The sequence below is a fragment of the Lepisma saccharinum genome, chromosome 1, assembly GCF_977018435.1.
Source record: "Lepisma saccharinum chromosome 1, izLepSacc3.1, whole genome shotgun sequence".
In the NCBI taxonomy this organism is placed as follows: Eukaryota; Metazoa; Arthropoda; class Insecta; order Zygentoma; family Lepismatidae; genus Lepisma; species Lepisma saccharinum.
The window spans coordinates 132,470,701-132,493,852 of NC_139229.1; the positions used below are offsets into that span (position 1 = coordinate 132,470,701).

The window sequence follows — 23,152 nt, forward strand, 5'->3', positions numbered from 1 at the left end:
TGCACTAGATAATTCAGCTTGTTTTAAAGATATAACGTCAAGTTTAACCTGAATATTTTCATTAGACAGATTTAATTCTGATCTAAGTTCCTGATTAGACTGTTCAAACTGAGTCTTAAGTTCCTGATTAGACTGTTCAAACTGAGTCTTAAGTTCCTGATTGGACTGTTCAAACTGAGTCTTAAGTTCCTGATTAGAATTTACAACAGCTAATTGTATGCTTCTAATGCTGTTTAGTATGTCATTTAAATTAGGATTTATACTTTCCAAATACACTGGCAATTGGTAAGGATCGTAACTGGAATCACAATTCTTACAACAATATTTTTCCTTAGTGGTAGAATGAATTGTCCAATGTGTGACGGAAAGCTTCAAACATGAAACATGATACCACGAACGGCAATCAAAACATTGCACATACCTCAGGTCATTATCGAGCTTATCACAACACGTCACTTCTTCAATCTTACCTGACTGTACATTACAAATGTCACCATCGTGAGAATTACTACTATTTAAGTAGGTTCCTTCATATGCAACATTAGATTTTAGCCTACGTGAATGTCTAGGCTTCGTTTCTTTAGATTTATCTGCCATGACTGCACAGAATAATAATAAACATAAATAAAATATTTAGGGTCGCCAATTTTGCCTTCGCAACATGTTCAACAAATTGCAACTCGAAGACAAAATACAATTTTAAAAGTCTGTAACAACCATTGCGCAAACCTCAAACCACGCATCAGAAGATTGTCCTTTCTTCTTGAATCCTGGCTGTAGGCGCCAAATTATTGAAGCAAGTCTTTCACACACACTTCAACGAAACATCCTAGTATTTATCTTTATCCAAATCTACTTACAGTTTGTTAAATTCAAAGAAAACCGGACGTCACTATATATAATTTCAATATATTTTTCACTTATTGATCTACTGTCTTTTGTTTTTCGTTGCTATGCTCAAAATGAGTATAGAAATTTATACATCGCAATTTCACATTATCAATAATTAATTATACATCTTATTAATTCAACAACGTTTTGGAACATAACAAAATAGTAATTGATAACAACCTAAATATCATAATGCATGTTAAACACAAAATTAAACAATAAATAATAAATGAAAGAAATGAACATCTTTGGGTCAGTCACAGAATGCTTCTGAATTTTTTATAGACAGGCAGAAAATGTATCAAATTTGTACTGGGCTGATTAATTAATTAATGCCTTTTTTATTCCCTAGCCTGAAAATGTAGGATTTTAATATTAAAATACGTTTCAGGTCATTTCTGAAGGGGATACACAAGTTTTGTACTAGGTACCTGCTTTTTTCTTCCAGTCATAACTGGCATTTTCAGTTTCTACAACTGAAAAACTATCACTTCTGATGTTAGTATTGGCTATTTTATGCAGTTATGCATTTTCGCCTGCCTATTTTCAGAGTTGTCGGTGCCTATCAGTGGCGTGCCCAGGATTATCAAAAGGGAAGGGTTATGTACATATTTTCTGGTAGTCAGCCGTCATTTTGCCATCTTTTCCTATCTTAGACGTTCTTTTTTCTAGGAATACTGGGCCAAAGCGAGGGGTTATGACTCTTCACCAACCTCCCTTGGGCACGCCACTGGTGCCTATCTAGTTATTACTAACGAAATTAATCGACAATAATCGAGTACGCAACCATGGATTTGTTACCAATTTCCGCCTCGATTTTTCGGTTCAACTGGCGCCAGACCAGACAGAGCTACATCGCAAACTGCAACCATGGAAGAGGACTACCCTTCGCCTGTGAAATTTTCAGAGTGTCTGGACGAGAAGCTGCGCCAGTCGATCGTCGGCTGTTTCGTCAGAGAATGGAACCTGGAGCAGAGAGACGATGCTGGGACACGAACGGACAAACATTCCATCGCGGAGTTTATGCTCAATCGTCCCAACAGGGAGTTGCTGGAAAGGAATTCCCTGAGCGATACCTTAAAGAATTCCCTCGCCAGATCCGTCTCCAAGGAAAGGACCATCACCAAAAGCCTTGTCCTGCAACACCTCACGACTCTTCGGTTAGTGGATTGCAAGGTTCGTCTACCTAACATTTAACAAACGAAATATATTTTAAAGATTCAAAATTACAGCAAAAAACAATAAGAGAAATATAATTCAGGACACAAATCAATAAGAAAAATTAAATTTACAATAGAATCCAATAACAAAAATTTACTAATTCATCACATGACGAACATATCACATGATAAATGTTACATGAGCTATCAGAATTAGAAACAAGGATCTTTACGTAGCAGTTTCTCGCTAGATCAACATTGACGATGTAGAAATAAGTTTTTGTTATTGAATTCTTTGTGAATTTGATTTCTCTCAATGATTTCCGTTCTGAATTAGATTTTCCTTACTGATTTCTATTGTAATTTTCAGTTTTTAAAATTTAACTTAATTCGTTAATTTGAACTTTCCTTCTTATTACGCGTATTCGTTCATATTCTGCATTAAAATTTTTACATGGGTTTCAATTTTAAGCGGATTTTAATAAAATAATCTGTTCTTACTTTACTTTCGAACTTCCTCTTTTGTTTGTTTTTGTTAATGAGTTCCATTTTCTTTTAAAAAATTTTCTGAATTATGCTTTAAAAGTTTTGAAAATTTCGATGAGTTCTATTATATTTTTAAATTATATTCGTTGTCTTTTGTTGTGCATTAGAAGTTTCCAGAATATTTTATTGCAGAATATTCTTTTAGATTGTTCTGTTGTCTCATTGACCTACATAAGATTTTTTCAAATTTTGAGACATTTTTATATGTACTTGCTCTATAACTGCAAAAGTTTGTTCAAGTCCACTTTATGCCCAGATAGGCGAAGTAGGACTGGATCTGCAGTTTAAAGTGGGAACCGAATGACTGTGCAATCTGTTTCCTCCCGAGGTCGATTCCAGGATAGCTTCATTACATGGCAACCATGTTATAATTATGCCATTTGGAATGCCCTTTTTTAACTTGCATTATTATTTATATCTTTACGTAGCGTATACAAATTGTTGTTGTTGAATTCTTGTTTTAAGTCCACTTTATGCACAGAAAGGCTAATCGGGACTGGACCTACAGTTTAAAGTGGAATCCGAACCACTATGTGCCTATGTATCGAACCCGGACCCCTTGATTACAAGGCGATGACGCTACCACTGCGCCATCTGGGAGGCATGGTATACAGATTTGTTGGATTAATGCTTGTAAATTCCTTCTATTATAACTTTGTATTTTCACCAGAAAATTCCATATTTTTTGTTATTTTGTGACACTTTCAAGTGATGTAGACTTTGAATATAGAAATCACAATAACAATTATGACCAATCCAATAGATTATTAAAAATACAAATTATGGACTTCCCCATAACTACCAATTACCATATAATCATTGGTAAAAATGACAGTAGACGTTCATATGTTCACACAGATTAAGGACATCGACATGCCGCTATTCAAGATGGCAAATTTGGAAATCCTGTCGTTGTGCAGTAATCAAATTGAGGATCTCCCAGGCAAGCTTCTACCAAGAGGACTGAAGTTTTTGGAGCTGTACAACAACTGCATTCAAGATCTGGTAAAACTGTGCGACGAGATGCCACCTCAATTGCTACACCTAGGGCTAGCCTACAACCGTCTGGATGACGGTAAGAAGACCTTTTAAATAGATAACATAGGGTAATATCATGTAAACTGAATGCAAAATTTCAAATTCTCAGAACTGCTTATGACGGTCATTATTTGAAATTACGTGATATGTACGTATTTGCACAAATTGTTCTCACTGCTGGATGTTATCAGCAGAGAAGTTGGGTCTGTAACGTAAACCTGTTACTATAATTTTAAAAAAATAAGGACAACTTATTATTATCTACTTATTTCAGTAACCGTGCACATGTCCTTAAAGTTACCCCAAAAATTAGTCAAAATTACAAAATTGAGTAAAGGCTATCAAATATCTTAAGGATACCAAAAACTTTAACCTAACGTGTTCAAATGTTTTTCTGTGTTACAGTATTTATAAAAACTTGATCATACGTTTTCTTGCCCGATCATTTCACACAAATTAAATTAGGGCGTGTTTTGTTGTTTTGCACTTTTAACACCAATTTTTTTATCAATATATAAAAAATAATTACATCCAAAATCTCCAAAATATAACTATGTATAATAGGCAATAATACTAAGTTTGTGAAGTACAAATCAAAGTTTTCATGTTAGCTTGAAAAACAAACAAGGGCAACATTTCGAAAATGTTATGCTTTACGTTGCTTCTCATCACTGATTAGTGATTCATACAGCATGTTGAGTAAACGTTTGAGATTTTTTTTTTTTTTTTTGGCTTTCTTTGTGAGTGCATTTGAGGCTTAAGGTGCCATGGAACTTAATGAGGACTGCTAGCTGAGTTTCTGCAACGGCACAGATATAATTTCTGGCTAAATATGGGTGAATTTTTACTTCTGAGGTTTAGCTTAGAGACAATGTCATGTGGATTGTCATTAGCTATAATGTTGTAGACAGTGGCGACGACAAAGTTCACAATACTAACTCTTCCGAAATACCATTTATGTCTTCGCAACACCATAACGACGCAAAAAATATCTCACCGGAATGTCGTCACAGAGATGTGCCGCTAGGAGCACATCGAAACAGATGGACCCCAATTCCGAGAACGAGGATTATAGATGAACCTTTGTTATGACATGACGTTGCAACTTAATAATGACAAAAGACTGTCAAATTATTTTGCGGTGCCAAGTTCCACTGGAAACCTGCCCACCACGTCCTTTCCCGAACTTTGCGTGAATCCGTCAGAGTTGTCAAAACACAAACCAACATTTCAGTTATACGGTTTCCTCCCCTCCCATCCAGACGTACCGATTCCGCTTCCTCCCCCGTTTGGTGTACCTGCATTCTGCTTAATTGGAAGAAATGGACAGTTGATTCATTGCGAAGGCTTGCTTCCTGTTGGTTAATTATGAAATGACGCCACGGTTCCTCACTGTCTGTTTCAGCGAAAAGCGTCCACCACGTCAAAACAGCAGTTCCGAAAGCGACGCTGGAGCACCCTAACGACGTCGTTTATCACGGTAAATTTGACAACCTCAAGCGTATCGGACTTAAAACTTCAGATACGTGTTTTCTGGAACTCGATTTGACATGACGTATCATCTCCCTTGGCAGTTGAACTCACAGCACACGCACAACAGCACCGCGCAACCTAGTCCATTTCTCTAAACCGGACGCGAAAGGGCAGGTGGTGGGAGTTAGAGTAATGCAATTAAGAATAAGAGATGGGAACACAGTTCCCAATGCTTTTTAATGGACCTAGAACCCCATAGGTCATTGGACACATGCAGAAAATGATAGTCGAAAGTTAAGAACTATAATTTCATGTTATTCACTGTTCGAAAAGATACGTCGAAAAAACATTGAAAAGCTGGAAAATTGGTGAGTTGACTTGAACCCATGGTCGTCGCCAGAAAGTTTGTGTATGAAAAGTCGAATAGTTGTAACTAATGAAATAGTACTTGTAATGACAATACAGTAGCCCCCGAGTTGCGTAAGTAATGCGTTCTGTAAACCTTTGCGTTACTAGAATTTTACGTAAGTCGAATTTGTAAATTTGCTTAAGTGTAACTTCGTAAGAAACGGCAATATTTATTATTATTATATTATTATTATTTATTTACACATTATTTTCTATAGATGAAACCGGATATAAACTATAAAACTATGAAAAATATATAAAAGTATATAAAAACAAACTGAAATCACACTTTTCAAATAAAAAAAAATGTCTTGTCACAGCTACGTACAGTTATTACTAGACCTCGGTTTTTTAGGTTCTAAAAACCCTAAAAGGTGTGAATGTCGGCCCCCCCAGTCCCTGGTTTCTATCCGGCCCTCTCGATTACTACCCTTGTATTATCCTTTCAAATCTCTCCTTCCACACCTCACCCTGGGTGTCTCGCGAGCAGATTATATTAACGCCGGAATTACGAAAGGGGGGTTGGCATAATATTTATATTTTCAGTCCCTAGGTTTCGTTACACATGTACAGAAAGTGAATAAACAACTGGTAAAAGCAGTACTATTGCTGAGGGAGTTTAACTTAGCAAATCATAACATTATTTTGGAGGATTTATTACATGGGTTTATTATACGTTGTTTTATATACAAATTTACAGAGCGTTTCCATGTGTGCATTGAACAAATCAACAAACTCTTAAATCAACAAAATTGCGCACCCATGGTTTACACCATCGGCACTTCCTTTACCGCAGGGTTAGCATAACTATCTCTGCGGGCCTACCCTCAGCTTAAATGATATTCCGTTCATTACAATGCGTTTCCTTACGCCTTTACTCTTTTCTTTCGGGCATCAATTTTCGATACGGAAATATCCAAATATTCAAAGCTTTACTAAAGGGGACTTTGGGACATCAAACAGGGCTTGGCTTACACCAAATGCTACATTCTTATATCAGTCTAGCCACCAAAAGTGAATTAAACTCGAGCAGACGTTCCTCGTCGTCGAAAAGATGGGGAAACACGTTTTTTTTTTGTTGAGCCCAACTGGCCATTTTTATAGTCGAGGTAAACGTCCGTGAACGTGGACCCCGTAGCACTGGAATGTCCACTGCAACGGTCTTTTGATAGACAGCTCCCCCAACTGGGAAGCTAAAAAACAGGGGAATCTAATATGCAGTAAAAGCACAATCCATTAAGCACATACACTTACATGGAATATTAACATAAAAGTACACTCATGGAAACATATTAATTAGCCCTAAACCTTGTAGCTGGCCAGCAATTAATTAATACAATGACACAAAACCAGTAATGGTCAATCCGACAATCACAAAGGTTCTAAAATTCCTAAAACAGGTTAAAAAATCTAAAGTTAGGCTCGAAAAATCTTGAAGTAGGTTAAAAGAAACTTAAAATAGTTCAAAATTCTTGAAAAATACTGATTAGGTATAGTCACCGGCAATGAAAATGGGACATCTATATCCTGAAGTACGCACTATCTTGCATAACGTTATGTGCATTGCCAAACCCTACAGCAATGGCAGAACTTACCATTGGAAATTTGCTATTAGAATCCACTCTTCGTCGTATAGTTAGACAACAATCTTTTTTCATGCTATCGACAGTCAAACTCTGCAATTTTGTCTGTGAGGATCATCTTATATGCTGATAATCTTTCAACAAAAACATAGTCAGTGATGCAAACTTCAATGCTGAAATGTTAGTTTGCAAGGCGTTAATGCCCAAAGCACCGAAGTGACGCGAAAGTGAGCAACACCACACAGATCAGACCACTTTGGATTGTACAGGCAACAGTGGCATCAGACATTTTGCTTTGTTTAGAGCTTTGAAAAATCACCATGGACTTGGAGGAAGGGAAATCGACAGAGAGTACGTTTGAAACCGGTTCGCCATTGAATTTTTTCGTGACCAAACAAAGCAAATGCCTCTGTGTGACATAAAAATCCTGTAAAACCTTTAAAAATATATAAAAATCTAAAAATGGCTTGATTTAGGCACATAAACCTAAAATAGGTTATAACAAGCAAAATAGTTTTTTTTTAGGCACTATAAAACTTCATCAGTTGTTACTTTGTTTTAACGAAACGCTGACATAACTTATTATTTCTTACATACCGGTAAAGGAAAAAATAGGTTAAAAACCTAAAATCCGAGGTCTAGTTATTACGTAACTGCGAATTTACGTAAGTCGCGTATTACGTAAGTCGGGGGTTACTGTAAACTATTATTTTTATTGCCTATTTCGATCCACCAGATGAATGATTATCGAGCACAACGCCATTATCTTGTTACATTTCATACAGTTACTGAAATACGTATTTCTTTCATTTTGTTAATAATATGCATGCACTTCGTTCAAGAGAAAGCTTTGGAAGTTAGCGGATATTTTAGTTGCGTGGATGTTTCAAAAAGTAGCAGCAAATTGACCGTGTTTCACGAAACGAACATCTCAAGCAAAGCATTTAAAAACTTTCCGCGCAGGGAGGATTGACGCTGCTCAATAGATGGTAGGTATAGTATGCTCAATCGGAACGACAGAATATACAAAATGGCGGTGACCTTCTTAGCTGTTCGAACGTTAGAGGAGCAACAAGCAGTTATCAGATTTTTTTGGTCGGAGGGTAAAAACGTCGTGAAATTCATAGAAGAATGCTGCAACAGCATGGAGATGAATGCAATGGCGAGAGAAGAGTGTACGACTATGTGGAAACGTTTAAAAACGGGCCCACATTAATTCGTGATGAGCACGGCTCTCACTGATGAGAAGTTGGGTCTCGCTGACACCATTATTCTTCACAGGTGCGTGTCTTTAGAAGTTCTAGCCAGAGAATTGGATGTCTATATTTGGTCCGGATGTAAAATTGTCATGGAGGTTCTTCACGAAAACGCACGTTCTCACACGACCGCTGCAACTCTTGTCACTATTTGGAGAATGAGATTTCAGATCGTACAGCATCCTCCATATATCTCTGATTTTGCACCCTTTGATTATCATGTGTTTTGACCCCTGAAGGAAGCTTTTAGAGGATGTGGATTTGTGAGTGATACATTTCTGGCTGAAGGAACAACCAAAATCATATATTTTTCCTGATGGAACATAGAAGATGGTGTAACGTGTGAGAATTGTATCGAAAAGGAGGGCGATTGTGTAGAAATGTGACATATCATTTGCATTTGAAGACAGGCCTCCCTGATGGCGCAGTGGTAGCGTCGTCGCCTTGTAATCAAGGGGTCCCGGGTTCGATACCCGGTGGAGGCACAAGTGGTTCGGATCCCACTTTAAACTGTAGGTCCAGTCCTGATTAGCCTTACTGTGCATAAAGTGGACTTAAAACACCAAATCAAGCATTTGAAGACCTTTACTGTCTCGAATTGAATTATATATCTGTATATAGTCAATTTGCAGTTATTTTGAAATGCCCTCATGTGTAAAGGGTTTGTTGGGCGCCTTTTCGCATAAAAAGCTTATTTTTTAAAATTATGAACACTCATGGAACCACTTATAGTTTGGATTAAGTGATGGGATATGAAGTCATGAAGTTTTGACTACGTTCCTGCATTTAAGCGCAGTTATTCTAACGTATTTTCCTGCTTTGATTATTCTTCTGAAATACTAATTACCTCAACTTTAATTATGACTATTCAAATACCAAGTTTTCTCTGCGATTAGCCTATTCGAGCATAAAATGGAGCATAATTTTAAACGGGGTGTGAAAAGAATTAAAGAAACAATAGAGAATGAGAGAAGAGAGATACGGGGAAACAGAGAGAGAGAGAGAAAGGAAGAAGTGAGAGACAGAGAGAGGTAGGGAGAGAAAATAAGAGGAAAAGGAAGTGGGGAAAAAGAGAAGTAAAGATGCGAGATTGGTGAGGGAGGAAGATAAAAAAAAGAAACGAGACAAGAGAGAATGGGAAGTAAAGAGGCGAGAGAGAGGGAGATAAAGAAAGATAAGTATAACAAAACAGAGACAGAGGGATAAACAAAGATAAATATATTATAGAGTTGCATGATTCCATCTATTCTTCTCGCAACGGTTTTAAACTCCAGTGGCACAATCGCTGCCGTCCGCTGATGGGGTTAAAGCCCCTTCCCAAATTTTTGAGAACAACAAAATGTTCAAATGGAGGCGGTAAAGAACTCGGAAAGAAACAAAGCAGTAAATGCCAACCAACTTTAAAATGGTCCCCGATTTCGTTTGTCCTTGAACAACTTTTAAAACGAACGCTAAAATTGGTATTTCCGAAATATTTTATTGTGTATCCCTCAATAATAATATACAGTCTTAAAAACTTTACGGTTATTTACACTCTTTGAACGATCGCAGCGCCATCTACGACACTTCCCTTACTTAATGTGTTGTGTTTTTATCCTGTGCAGGCCCCGTTACAACATGCACCTGTAATCTTTCTCAAGGGAATTTTTACACCCCCTTTTTTTAAATTTTTAAGGTAAGGGATTTAGATAAGGGGATTTTCCCTCGTATACTTAAATGGCCATACGTGCCGATGTACCCCTAAATATTAAATGAAACTAAAACTCCCAATCACTTATTTTTATTAATACGATTCTCCAGATGATTGTTACTGGGGAAACGCCATTCACTTCTGCTGCGAGGCTTCAAAGAAAGTTACATTACCTACGCGGCTCCATTTCAGAATTAATAGCACACACCGCAACGCTAGGGCTCACGTTACTGTCCTTAAAGGTTCTCCTATGATGCACGGTGGAGGCAAGAGGAGCTTAGCGCTGCATTAATGGATTATTGATGACCGAACAGAGGAAGCAAAAGCTTATTTTAAGGGATTAAGTGTTCTGTCGGAAAGTTAGCGGGTTAATTAACGAACAGTTAGCGTCTCTGGTGGGAAACCAGAAAGTAGCATGTTTCAGAGGTTTCCGCTAACGAGCCACGTTGAGATTCAAGTGAGTTCATGATAAACATTTGCATTTTTATCTGCTTAGTTTACCAATAACAATGGGAATCAAAGCTCCTCGAAATGGTTCATAAATATAAACAATAGTAATACACAGCACGTGACGTTATTACCGGAGGATGTTGGGGAGATTTTCCTTCTCAAGAATTCAAATATGTGTGCGTACGTGTGTGTGCTCATAGATTAATCCGGAGGTAAAGTGACCAGAACAAAACGGGACATTTTTCGTACTTTCTGAGGAATAAACGGGAAGGCAAAATTTACACATTATATTTAATATAAAAACTGTTTCGTCATAAATACTTATGTTTGAAAAGTAATTAAATAAATAAATACAGTGTAAATAAGTGATATAATATGGTGATATGCGCTGCATTCCAACCAAGTCCTTTAGAATTGGAAGTCATTCATTGATATTTTGCCGATATGGATCTTCTGAATGTTGCTAATGCCATATAGTTCATAGTAAGGTGTTGTGATGCAATAATTTCATACCGATAAGGCATTGTCACAAAAAAGTGACACTTTAGCGTCCTGTTTTACATAAAAAAAATCCGGATAGGGGCTCAAAAGAAGGGACTGTCCCCCCTTACCCGTGGGTCGCGGGTTCGAATGTCAGCCTAAGCATGGGCGTTCTTTATGAGTGTTCCTTCATCAATTTCATTATATCATCACTCATCCTCAGAGTCGCAATTAGCCAGATGGTTCGCATCTCACTTTAAACCGCACGTCCAGTTCCGATCAGCTTATCTGACCATAAAAATGAACGTAAAGAAAACTTTGACGATCTTATTTGGACGATGATGCTTCGCTACTGGATATACATACTGTGGCGGAAACGACAGATCGAGCAGACGAAAGAGAAGACGCACGCACAAGAAAGTGGCGGCGATTGGGTTCCAAAGACGGTGGAGGGGGAAGGACACTTTACTTCCCCTTGGTAAATAAGGTTTAGCATACTGCGGGGCAAAAGTTGCAAAAAGTGAGGGGCAACAGCCCTCCACGCCTCCCTAATCGCCGCCACTGCGTTGTGATTATTTACAAGATCAAGTATATGACAACAAATCCAGCACCTATGCAGCGCCCGAATTGAAAATTCCTATATTCTTTCCAGGAGTCTGTGAAGCAAGCGAACGAAAACAAGTACTCCCCTCCATACACTCATTTCCACTCTCATATGTTCGTTGGTCTAGTCCTCTCGAGTCCTACTTGAGCAGAGGAATTGTTTTCGTCCTCATGCTCCAGAGATTACCGCGACATATAGTAATATAGGTAGGGGATGCTTTTATGGTTCAACATAGACACAGGAGCAGGTTGGGTGGATGCCTATGCAAATATCCTAGCCGTGGGATGCTTTAGGCAAATACATGAAAATTGCTCTATTTTTTAAAAACATAGTAAATAAAAAGGGAAGTTACAACTTTTCGTGATCTCTTGCCTCGCCATAGCGCTATTACAATGACAAGGAAAATATCTATAAAGACAATATTGCAAATATGCAAAATACATTGAAACATGTAAAAGTGTCACATAATGTCACGTACCTTGACTATTTCAGCAAGTAATCTGAAGCTGCTGTCAACTCACTGCTGCCATCTACGAACGCTCGACGTAGAATACAACCTCTTATGCAGGATGGAAGACGTCCTACATGTTGCAGACAATCTTCCGTACATATCAGCTCTATGCTTGGAAGGGAATCCCTGTGCTGTAAGTAGAGTATATTGGGGTATATTTTGAGTTCTGACACACTATTTGACATTTAACACTATACAACGCGGTGGCCACAAATTTATACTGATGGCGCTTGTAGTGATCAGGATTTTATTCGGCGGCGTAAGTTAAAGCTGTGGGGACCTTCTCTACCACTTAACCATGGTTACATTTACAGTTTTTCTTTTCATTGGAATAAGTACATACATGAAATAAAACATAACGACAAGGAAATTTCACACAATCTCTCTCTATATAAAAATGGATGTGTGTGTGTGTGTGTTTGTTCCGGCATAACTCTCGAACGCCTGGAGCGATTTCAACCAAACTTGGTACACGTATCACTTGCATTCTAGAAAGAATCACTGTGGGGGTAAGACACCCCTGGGTGGGGGTGGGAAGGAGTGACATGTAAAAATAATCGAAAACGACCGATATTAGTGTGGAATCCATAGTTTTCGGGGTCGCTAACATGAATAGTGACAGTCCTAATGCCGTTCAACTTCAAGTTCATCACCTATAGGGATGGAAGGAGATAGTGGGTGAAAAATAAAATGTCAAAAATGACCTACATTAGTGTGGAATCCATAGTTTTCGGAGTCTCTAAGCTATTTGTTGACAATCACGATGACCAAACTTGGTACACAAATTACTTACAATCTGGAAAGAAATACTGTGTGGGTAAGACACTCCTGGCACCCCTAGGTGTGGGTGTGGGAAGTGGGTGACATGCAAAAATAATAAAAAAACGACCGATATTAGTGTGGAATCCATAGTTGTCGAGGTCGCTAACATGAATAGTGACACTCCCAATGCCGTTCAACTCCAAGTTCATCATCTATAGGGATGGAGGGTGAGAGGGGGTGAAAAATAAAATGTCAAAAATGACCTACATTAGTGTCGAATCGTAGTGTTCGGAGTCTCTAAGCTAATTGGTGACATTCACGATGACCAAACTTGGTACACATATGACTTGCAATCTGGAAAGAAATGCTGTTAGGGTAAGACACCCCTGGCACCCCTAGGGGTGGGGGTGGGAAGGGGTGATATGTAAAACGACCGATATTAGTGTGGAATCCATAGTTGTCGGTGCCGCTGAGATGAATACTGACACTCCCAATACCGTTCAACTCCAAGTTCATTTTACACTATAGTTAGAATTCTTTATATTCCTGTCTAATAGAAGATTGGGATAAATAAATACCCGGGCAACGCCGGACAATCAGCTAGTATATTATAAAGTAGCATGGTATAACGTTCGCAACGCAATACCGAGACAGTCTTGAAGGGTATCTGTAGGTGTGGCTTCGAGCAGTCATGATTGAGGCCAATTCTTAAACATGCGGAAATCAAGCGGGCGGGAGATACTAACATAGACATTTGTGATTTAAAACAAACGTGCAGTTGGTGCAGAAATAACGAATGCTACCTGGTGGATATTTCCTTGGAAACGACAAATAAAATTGGTAGCAAACATGGCGGCTGTGTGCATCCTGACGTCACATGAAACTCACCTATAGCTGGTATGTAAGTTTCAAGTGAGAAGCTACAAATGTATTGCAGTTATCGTGCTCATAAAACTGGTAACGTTCAACAATCTTTGACCTCACTTGTCGAAGTGAGGTACTATCATGGACGTTCGGAAGGTGGCAAGGGGGGCTCCCACCCTTGGAAAATGAATTTCCATCTAAAAGGTATATATTTCACACATAATTTCATTTCAGTCACAGTAATGTGTGTTAATTATTTTGAGGGTGTTGAAGGAACATGATACTTTCAGACTGAGGCATTGTTTTTTGAGGGGGTATCGCAATTATGGGGGAAAATATGCCTCCTTTTCATTCCCTGGCAAGAAAAAAATCCTGCGGGCGTGCATGGGTACTATTCATATTATATTGTATGTTTCAAAGTCTACTTTAAGCACAGTAAGGCCAATCGGTGCTGGACCTACATTTTAATGTTGAATCAGAAGCACGATTTGCTTTCAGCGGGTATCGAACCAAGGCCCCCTTGACTACCAGGTGGCTTAATGACCGCCACGCCACCGGTGAGGCAGTATGCATATCATGTCCAACATTTTGTGCACACCACGGTGACAGAAAATTTTGTCTTTATAAAAGTCAGTGTCCATATCGTACTTATATCCAAAGGCGTAGCTACGGGGTGTGCCGGGTGTGCATAGGCACACCCTAATGAGCTGCTTTATCAAAGAGAATTAAAGACAGATATTTCAATAAGAGAGAAAATAAGCGGCATCTTTCTTTTGCCAGGACAAAATTATTAAAAGTAGAGATTATTCGAAATATTGAACTCGCTGAGTTTATCCCCGAATCCCACCCCCCTTCCTCAATATTGGTCTAAAACTTACATATATTTGTGGAAATAGGTTCTTTTCTTTACTGAACGCTCGAAATTAAAAACTGATATAATACAGGGATACAATATGTATAACAATAACAACAATGTCACAGTAATATATTTGAGAAAGAAGAGAGAGAAGATATTTACTGCATTCTACTCTGTACTACAGCGCTTTTCTTCTATACCTGTCACAAGCTGCAAGTGTGAGAGAGCTTTCTCCAAGCTTTCCCAAGTTAAAACTAAATTAAGAGCAACTCGGATGCAGGATAGATTGGAAGCCCTGCTTTTGCTATTTGTGGAACAGAAAAAGCTTCATCTATTGATGTAAATGAAGTTATTGATGAGTTTTAGAACATGGTACCTTTTGACAGACGTCTCTTGCTATAGATGACGTGTATTTTGATGAATTTGTTTGTAACATTTATGAACATTTTTTTGTGTGTGTAATCTCTATGCAATTTGATTTTTTTTCTACTACATATATTCAGAAATTTTCAACACTGTCATTTAGTGAATTTATATTCCTTTGCAAAGATCAGTGCAGTTAAAGAGCCAAGTGATTGTATTGCAAAATATGCTATTGAAAAGGTACAAGGCGTCATTTTTCTTTCTTTATGCACACCCAAATATAAAGTTCTAGCTACGCATCTTCCTTTTCTTTATTCTCCAGATGTGTGTTCCTTACAAGCAGGCTGTGGGGAACAGAATCCCCCGTCTTTTATACCTGGACAACACAGAATTACTTGAAGCCGACAGAAAGGTACCCGAATGTGTAGACCTGAAGAGAAGCAGTGAGTACGGAGGAATGGTGATCACTTGCTACAGGTTAATGGGAATTCCTAAACCCCTGGTGATAAAGGCAAGCAATCCTTGTAATGTATCAGCTCCGATATGGTCCATCACCTTATTTTGCCTTTACATTTTGTAGTTATATTACAGTTACACAAACTTTGTACCTCTCTAGATTAAGTAGACCGAGACAGAGACAAGCTCGCGAAAATCAAGACGAGCACGAGACCAGAAACTTGGAAATTTGCCGAGACGAGACAGAGAACTAGACAAACCAACGTAAAATCGAGACAGTCCTTCTCTTTTCGAGACTTCGGTATGGCATTGAAAAATGAAATGAACTAAACAGTAGGGATGGTACCGAGAGAGGGAACGAGACATTTATCACTCAAACCGAGACCGAGAAACTGGAGGAATAAACATCGTGAAAACTCATGCCTTAGCCAGGATATTAACGTAGGTAGTCTGAATTGGTAGTAGAGAAGTAACGAGTTACTTGTGCGTTAGAAACAACAGTTAGTTACTTTTTGGAGTAGGGGTAAATAGTTACTTTTTGAAATGAGTAACTGTACCTCAGCTACCGAGCAAAGAATAACAAAATTAAGTTACTTTTAGAGTTACTGGTCTATAGGTTTCAACAGTAATGAACAAAATTCCGGTTTCCTGAAAAATGAACATATACAAAAAAGAAAGTTTTATATGCATAATTTATTGATTTGTGTGTGTGTTAAGAACGCGTGTTTCTTGCGAAATAATTATTTCAAGTACAAAGGTTTACTGTACATTCTTGTGTGTGGTACTTTTAAAGTAACTGTGACATATTTTTTGAGTTGACTCAGTTATGCAAAAGTAACTTAGTCACGCAAAATGTGCCAATTGACACAAACATGTTGACTATACAGGGAGGGCCAAAAAGATGTTACCACTGAAATGGATATGTCGAGGTTACGGTTAGTATATTTTTAGTTATGTATTTTCACTGTAATGTACATATGTGTATGTATATAGGTATGGGAATGGTACAAAGTGTATCTCAAGGATGCAGTTTAGTTCAATAAACACCTACAACAACGTCGCCCTACATATGCCACCATTCTGGATGCACACATGCTACAAATTGCCACGTATGTGGTAACATCTTTTTGACCCTCCGTGTACAGTGGTGGAAAAAAGTTCTTCCCCATAAGACTTTAATGGCAGTAAATAATGCCGGAAGGGTAGGCAACACACATTGCACCATTAGGTGATCGGGTGATTCTGTTTGTCTCAAGAGCAACTCGCCTTTCATGCAAAAGCCAACAGGCACAGGAAATGTAGGAAAGTCACGTGACTTGTCAGGTGGAATGTTGTTCGTCAGAAAATCGTCTTTTCTCAAGCCAAGTCGCAGAACCGACAAGAGCTACACGTTATATCTCCGAAAATGATTCCCCTAAAAACGTTGAACGAAACGCTAAAACAATTCTTGCCTTAATTACTGTATGTGCCGCAGTAGCACAGTCGTTAGGGCGTTTTATTACCATGTGAGAGATCTGGGTTCGATCCCCGACGGGGGATAATCGGGATTTTGTCCACCTGTTCAAGCTTTTTCGGTGCCCACCCAGCGTCGTATAAAGTGGGTATCTGGAGGAAACTCTGGGGAAGGGGGGGGGGGGTGTAAGGCGGCCAGGAGCGTGGTGCTGATCACATCATTCCCACCTTCGGCCTGATGAAGAAAGCGTTGGGCCCCAACTCCACTAACTCCACACCCCCTATACGCCTTCATGGCTTGGTGCAAAGCACAAGGTAGGACTTTGCTTATTAATTTACTATACATCCCGATTTTGTCGGAACAAAACTTCCCAATCTCTACGTGGGCATTGTTCCAAGTTCCGTAGGGATGTGAATAGGCTCCAATATTTCTTGACACAATTCATACATGTTATATTTCCTTATAAGAACAACATCCGATATATATTTTGTGTCTTTTTTTGGCGGGGAGGTATAATCCAAACATGTGAGGTGATCCTTTTCCCACTACTCACTCCATTCTCAGAAATAAATCTCAATTCCACACACTGAATATGCAGCACTTTCTACATCTTAGCATGCAAATATCTACATAGTAGCAAAGTAATGTGTGGAAAGAGAAAAATTAACGATTTGTAACGGCACTCTGGAAATTTTTTAGTTTATTTTTTTTTCAATTTGAACTGACATTCATAACATTCATTAACAATCCCAATATTGACAAAAGAATAGCTTAGTCGTTCTGCTACTTTCAATTCTTCATTATCGTAGTCACCGTAACTCTCTCTCTCTCTCTCTCTCTCTCTCTCTCTCATCCTTCCCGATGGCGCTGTAGTAGAGGAGTCGCCTTGTAATCAAGGAGTCCCCGGTTCGATACCCGGTGGAGACACAGTGGTTAGGATCCCACTTTAAACTGTAGATGCAGTCTCGATTAGCCTCTGGGTGCATAAAGTGGACTTAAAATACCAAATTAAAATAAAAATCACCGTAACTCTATACAAATCCAGAGGATCCATTTTTGAAACCTGTTGAGGCTTAGATGTAGCATTGCATTCGTATCATTACCCATCATCTTCATCGTCGCGATTATCGCAAGAGGTAAAAATGCGACACAAAATAACCCAAACAGAAGCTTGGAATCAATCTGAATATTGGTTACGTTGGATACGTGGTAGAATTGTTTTAAATATCACTTCCTGTGATGTAATAGGGTTTTTGATTAGAGACCATTTGTATAATACATATCGTTGTTGCGAACAATTAGTAGTTTCACGTTCACCACACTCTTCGGTTGTTTAGAAATCGTAAGGAAGAAGGATCTCTAAATTTCCGCTTTCACATGTCAATGAAACTTTAAAATAAGTTCAGTGTAGGTCACAAAAGAGATTTACATATTGTTATGATATCTTTTAAACACCACGAAATCTAATTCCAATAGAATACGATACTACTCCTTACGTTCCTGTAAATGTTCACCATTAGTCTGGCGAAAAAAAGTAACGAAGATTTCCGTGTTTCCTTGAGGAAAGATAAGGCGTCTGTTTGTAGGAAGCAAGCAGTAACTGCTTCGATCATTGACCTTCACTGCCAGAGTGACTCACAGCTAGCCTTCCCTCGTTCCAGTGTGCGTATAAAACAGGTATTTTATTTCGTTCGTTCCAATCCACAGTTATATCAAGCTAACATTCTAATATTTTCGTAAAATATGTAGTAAACAAGTTGTATACATTATGGTCTTCCAGTGTGTTGTTGCCTCCTGCTATTTACACGCGGGAGATGGGGGTGTTGTAAACATTTCTGAACCCAAAGGTCGAGCACGAAGGAAAGGTTGTGTAAGCATTGGAGGCAATAACAAGGTAATAGAAGTTGAAGGAAATGCTGGAATAAATGAAATCAGAAATTGAGTAAAAACTGTTCTCATCACGCATAGGGCTATCAGATCGCTCTTCAGCGGAGAGTAAGACAAATTGTCTCAAAATGTTGGACACGAACGTATTTACTAGGACATCTTAGCATATAACAAGAGTATGACATCTTCAGCTCAAAAATTAATGTTGAAGTGAACGGTTGAGTTGAAAATTCCTCAACTGCTAATTAATAGAACGGCTGTATGTGATTTCAACTTGTGTATGAAAGACAGAACGTTTTTCGTCGATGTGGGGCCAGGAAGAGAAAACAATCCATGAATTCGGGAAGGAAAAAAATCACAATTTCGTAAACAAAGTCTGGAAGTTCTTGTTTATTAATATGTAAAAAACTACTATACACTGGGAAAAAACAGAACTGTGTGCCTTATTTCTCCAATAAGGAGAATAATTACTTGTTACTTCGAACAAATTACCGACACTTATATCGATAAAACTTCACAAAGTAAGCATTTTTATACATATATCCGGACTTTTCCGGATCTAGAAAATCGTGAAGTAATTTCTGAGCTTTTCCGAACATCCAGTATCAACCATGCACACACTTTGATTTAAGCATACTTCTCCAAGGAACCACGTTATCTTAGACTCCCCTCAGTTTTTCTGTTTCTCCATCTAATTTGAAGTTACGTGATGCCCAAAATACGTATAAGGCATTTGAGATTTATTTCAAATTCCTTCCGGAGGCCAGACACAACTATAAAATGTAGGACACGTCCGGAAATAAGAATGATTCTTATAAGTCTTTTTATTTTCTTATTTAGCGTCGTTTTTCTTTCACCTCTTGCTAATCGCGACGACGAAGATGAGTGATATGATGAAATTGATGAAGGAGCACTCACAAAAAACACCCATACGCACGACGGGATTCGAACCCAAGACATCAGACATCGTAGCGCACTCTGCTAACCACTCTGTCACGGGCGGAATTCTTATAGCCCTAATCGTTCCTCAAGCATTTTTCCTATCTTTAACTACACACGAAACATAAAGAACAATCTAAATAAAAAGGTGCCAGTTCACACTCTAACCGTAAAAAAAACATATGCACGTGAAAATTCAAAATAATATTTATTTTTAGGTAGTTGTGATTTATTATTGTATATTAAAGAAATATATTAGTGATAAAATGACGGAAGTAGAGGAACATCTCCAATGAAACAGTCATGCCTTATGGATATTTGTATTTCTTGCCGAACAAGGTTCCGAGTTCGAGTTCCGACCAAAATGGGTTCATTGTGTATGTTCATTCTTGTCTTTAATGTAATCATAAATCGTCGTCATGAATAATTTAACTTCAGAGGAAGAAAACTGAGGTAATTACTAATAAAAACAATAACAAAACAAATTTGATCTTAAAGCCCTGGCTTTGCGCTACATCTTCCATCACGGGGATCATATGCGTGCGCCCAGGGGGCCAGGGGGAGGGCAAATACCCCCCTAATCATGGACGTCTGCAAATTTTTTCCACGAAGAGACAAGCAAGGTATTTTTCCATGGGGCATATTACCCCGATAATTGTGTTGCATTATCGCATTCCTGCATCCTCATTATAATAATTAATGTAAATTATTATGACTGAAATCAAATTATACATGTGAAAACGTACTTTTTGGTTGACATTCGTTTTCTAAGGGAAAGATGTGGCAATCCTTGCCCCCCTTCCAGACATCTATGCCCCTATATTAAGTATTATATTTTCACCTAAAAATTTAGGATAGATGAATCCTATGGCCGATATTAAACTATAGTATACTCTTAAGGAAAGTTAAGTATTTTCAAGCCGATGAAAGTTCAAAGCAACTACGGGGGAAGGGGGTGCAGTGGCGAAACCACAACCCCCCACAACCTTGAACGGGAATCAATTTTAGGGGCAAACATGGAAGTAAAGGAAAGCAAGAGTAGCAGAATCTAAGAGTAGCAGGACAAAAGGATACTCAAGATGGATTTTGTTTTCACGTCTTTCTTGCATTATTTCTTCCAGACTGCCAAGAGCACCTGCGGGGGGGGGGGGGGCAGAGCTGCAATTGCCCCCTTGATTTCAAATTTTATACAAATATAAATACCTTTTGTAAAATGTTCTTGCTCGCTTCGCTCGCAATGTTTGCTTTTCTTGCAGTCTAGTCAAGTTCAGAGCCGTAGCTAGGAGTCGACGGGTGTTAACCCTGGACGCCAAACGATCTAAATGAAAAAACTTGTAAAAGAGAATAATATGGTTAGTGTTGCCCACGGGACGAGACGGGACAGGCTTTTAAAAATTCGAGACGAGACGAGATTGATCATGTGTCCCGAGACAAACGAATATTTTCGAGACGAGACAGCATTTGACAGCATTTCCACGAGACGAGACAGGCCAAAGTCTCGTCTCGTGGGCAACACTAAATATGGCGCTCCATGAATTTTTTTCCCCATATTAAATCGACATTGTTTTCATTTTGCAAAAATTTGGATCTGAAAATTTATTGGTCGCTTCGCTCGCAATTTGTTTTCTGTAATGCATTTTAAATTACTGAGGAGAGAAGTACTGCTGCTAAAAGGTTTTCTCTTAAGTGCATGAACAATTGTTTGGAGGAAAAGGAACGCGCAGATTTGAGAGACAATTTATATGATTTTTACTGTTGGTATATAAGTATATGTGTGTGTGTGTGTGTGTGTGTGTGTGTGTGTGTGTGTGTTGTATATATATATGTATGTATGTATTTATATGTGTGTGTGGGGCGGGGGGAGGGGTGTATATATAAACACACCCATCAATGCAATAAAATTTAAACAAGTGAGATGAAATTACGTTATTCTTTTCCGGCCTGAACTATCATCAAGGCTATCCCCCCTAATCAGAGGGTCTGCGCACGAATATGACGGGGACTGACACTTTACGTAGGTGTAGACACGCTTCGTACAATTTGATGATATCGCGATTACGTAATGGATGTGCAGCCACTTAACTGAACCCCCCAAAATTCACATTTTATTACTAAATTCTAAATTAGCATAATATCACATAGTTTACCTATTCATACCTTTGGTGCACTTTGTGGATTGTGCATTAATCAAGATCAGGTTAATCGCGGCAGGCAAAGTGGAGGGAAAATGACAATGAAACACAACGAGGCCCTTGGTTCCCAATTAATGAAACTTTGTCTACATGCAACTGAGTCGCTGCGTGAAATTGCTGAAAATGTCATTTATTAATTTCTTAATTTTGCTTATTTTATATTGCTTTTCTAGCACTTGGCTTCAACAAAGGCGATGAGGATGATTAATGAAGTTATGAAATGGATGATAGGACATGATGATCCATGTCTTACACAAAATTCTAAGTTGGGACTAATGAATATCGATTCGTCTTATCATTTGTCAAGTAGTTGTTTTTAACTCCAATCTTTTTCAAGGACTTCTGGATTGACAGCATGTGTGTTGCGCGATGATGATTCGACGAAAACCACCATTTCAGTGAACTTTCTTGACAATGACTCTAATATCAATAAAGATAACATTTTCTTACGAATAGCTGTTGTTAAGAAACCAATTCCTGAAACTTTTTCTGGTAGTCTCACGGCACCCAGCTGTCGTTTGTTATGGCTGGGCCTGGGGGTATGACTCACGCTGCTGTCAATACTCAATCATTCCCGAGAATCCAGGTCCGCCAGGCAAACCCAAGCGACAATTTGTTATTTGGGTTGCATAGACAACAGGCTTTAAGATGTTACGATATCGTAGGTCTCGTGGCCCAAGAACTACTTTCCATGACTGTACAATATACATCAAAATTCACAGAGATCCATAAAAGGGCACTTTTTTCATCTGCTGTTCCATGACATACTAAAAATGCATCAGTCGAGTTCAGACACGATCATTTAAGCACCTTCGAATTGTGTGTATGTACCTTTTTTTTTTTTTTTTTTAAAAAAATAACTCTTTGTACGCAATGCGCTTATCATTACACTAGGGAGACCGGATGTATGCACACGTTACGACACGTGCATTAAAATATTTTAAAAGATTTCAATTATACATATACAGGCAAAATGCATACTGCGGGCCAAAATGTATAATACGTACGTTACTAAGTTACAGCCTCGTGAGAAGATATTGTGAGCAAGAAATCACAATGGAGGTCTCTATACTAGATGCGCAATTTTGAGAATAATTTACTTATTTGTTTATAAATGGGATCCCAATATGGTAAACATTTGAATTGATAATTGCATTGTCTTTTAGTGTTTGAAGCAATACAGGGTTTTCCAAAAGTCAGTTGCGTTACAGAATGTTCTCAATGTGGTGGCCATGAAGTCTCGGACACAGATCAACGCCTTCGCGCCAGTTTTGCCGAACATGTAGCAAG

The 23,152-nt window shown here is 38.4% G+C and overlaps 1 protein-coding gene across 1 annotated transcript; it reads left to right on the forward strand.

Moving 5' to 3' along the window:
- The first annotated feature begins 1,708 nt into the window (after positions 1-1,708).
- Positions 1,709-23,148, forward strand: LOC145985784 (leucine-rich repeat-containing protein 43-like). The gene is made up of 5 exons (XM_083119866.1): positions 1,709-2,067; positions 3,456-3,672; positions 12,072-12,223; positions 15,258-15,446; positions 23,029-23,148. Exons 1-5 carry the CDS (start codon positions 1,762-1,764, stop codon positions 23,146-23,148), a joined length of 984 nt encoding a protein of 327 aa, XP_082975992.1. The 5' UTR covers positions 1,709-1,761.
- The last annotated feature ends 4 nt before the right edge of the window (positions 23,149-23,152 follow it).

What these genes read in the sequence shown, in the direction of transcription:
- LOC145985784 (XM_083119866.1), top strand. Translation starts at nt 1,762, where the DNA reads ATGGAAGAGGACTACCCTTCGCCTGTGAAATTTTCAGAGTGTCTGGAC. An exon ending in CTACAACCGTCTGGATGACG is followed by an intron (nt 3,673 to 12,071) that starts GTAAGAAGACCT and finishes TGACTATTTCAG; the next exon opens with CAAGTAATCTGAAGCTGCTG. An exon ending in TGGAAGGGAATCCCTGTGCT is followed by an intron (nt 12,224 to 15,257) that starts GTAAGTAGAGTA and finishes TTTATTCTCCAG; the next exon opens with ATGTGTGTTCCTTACAAGCA.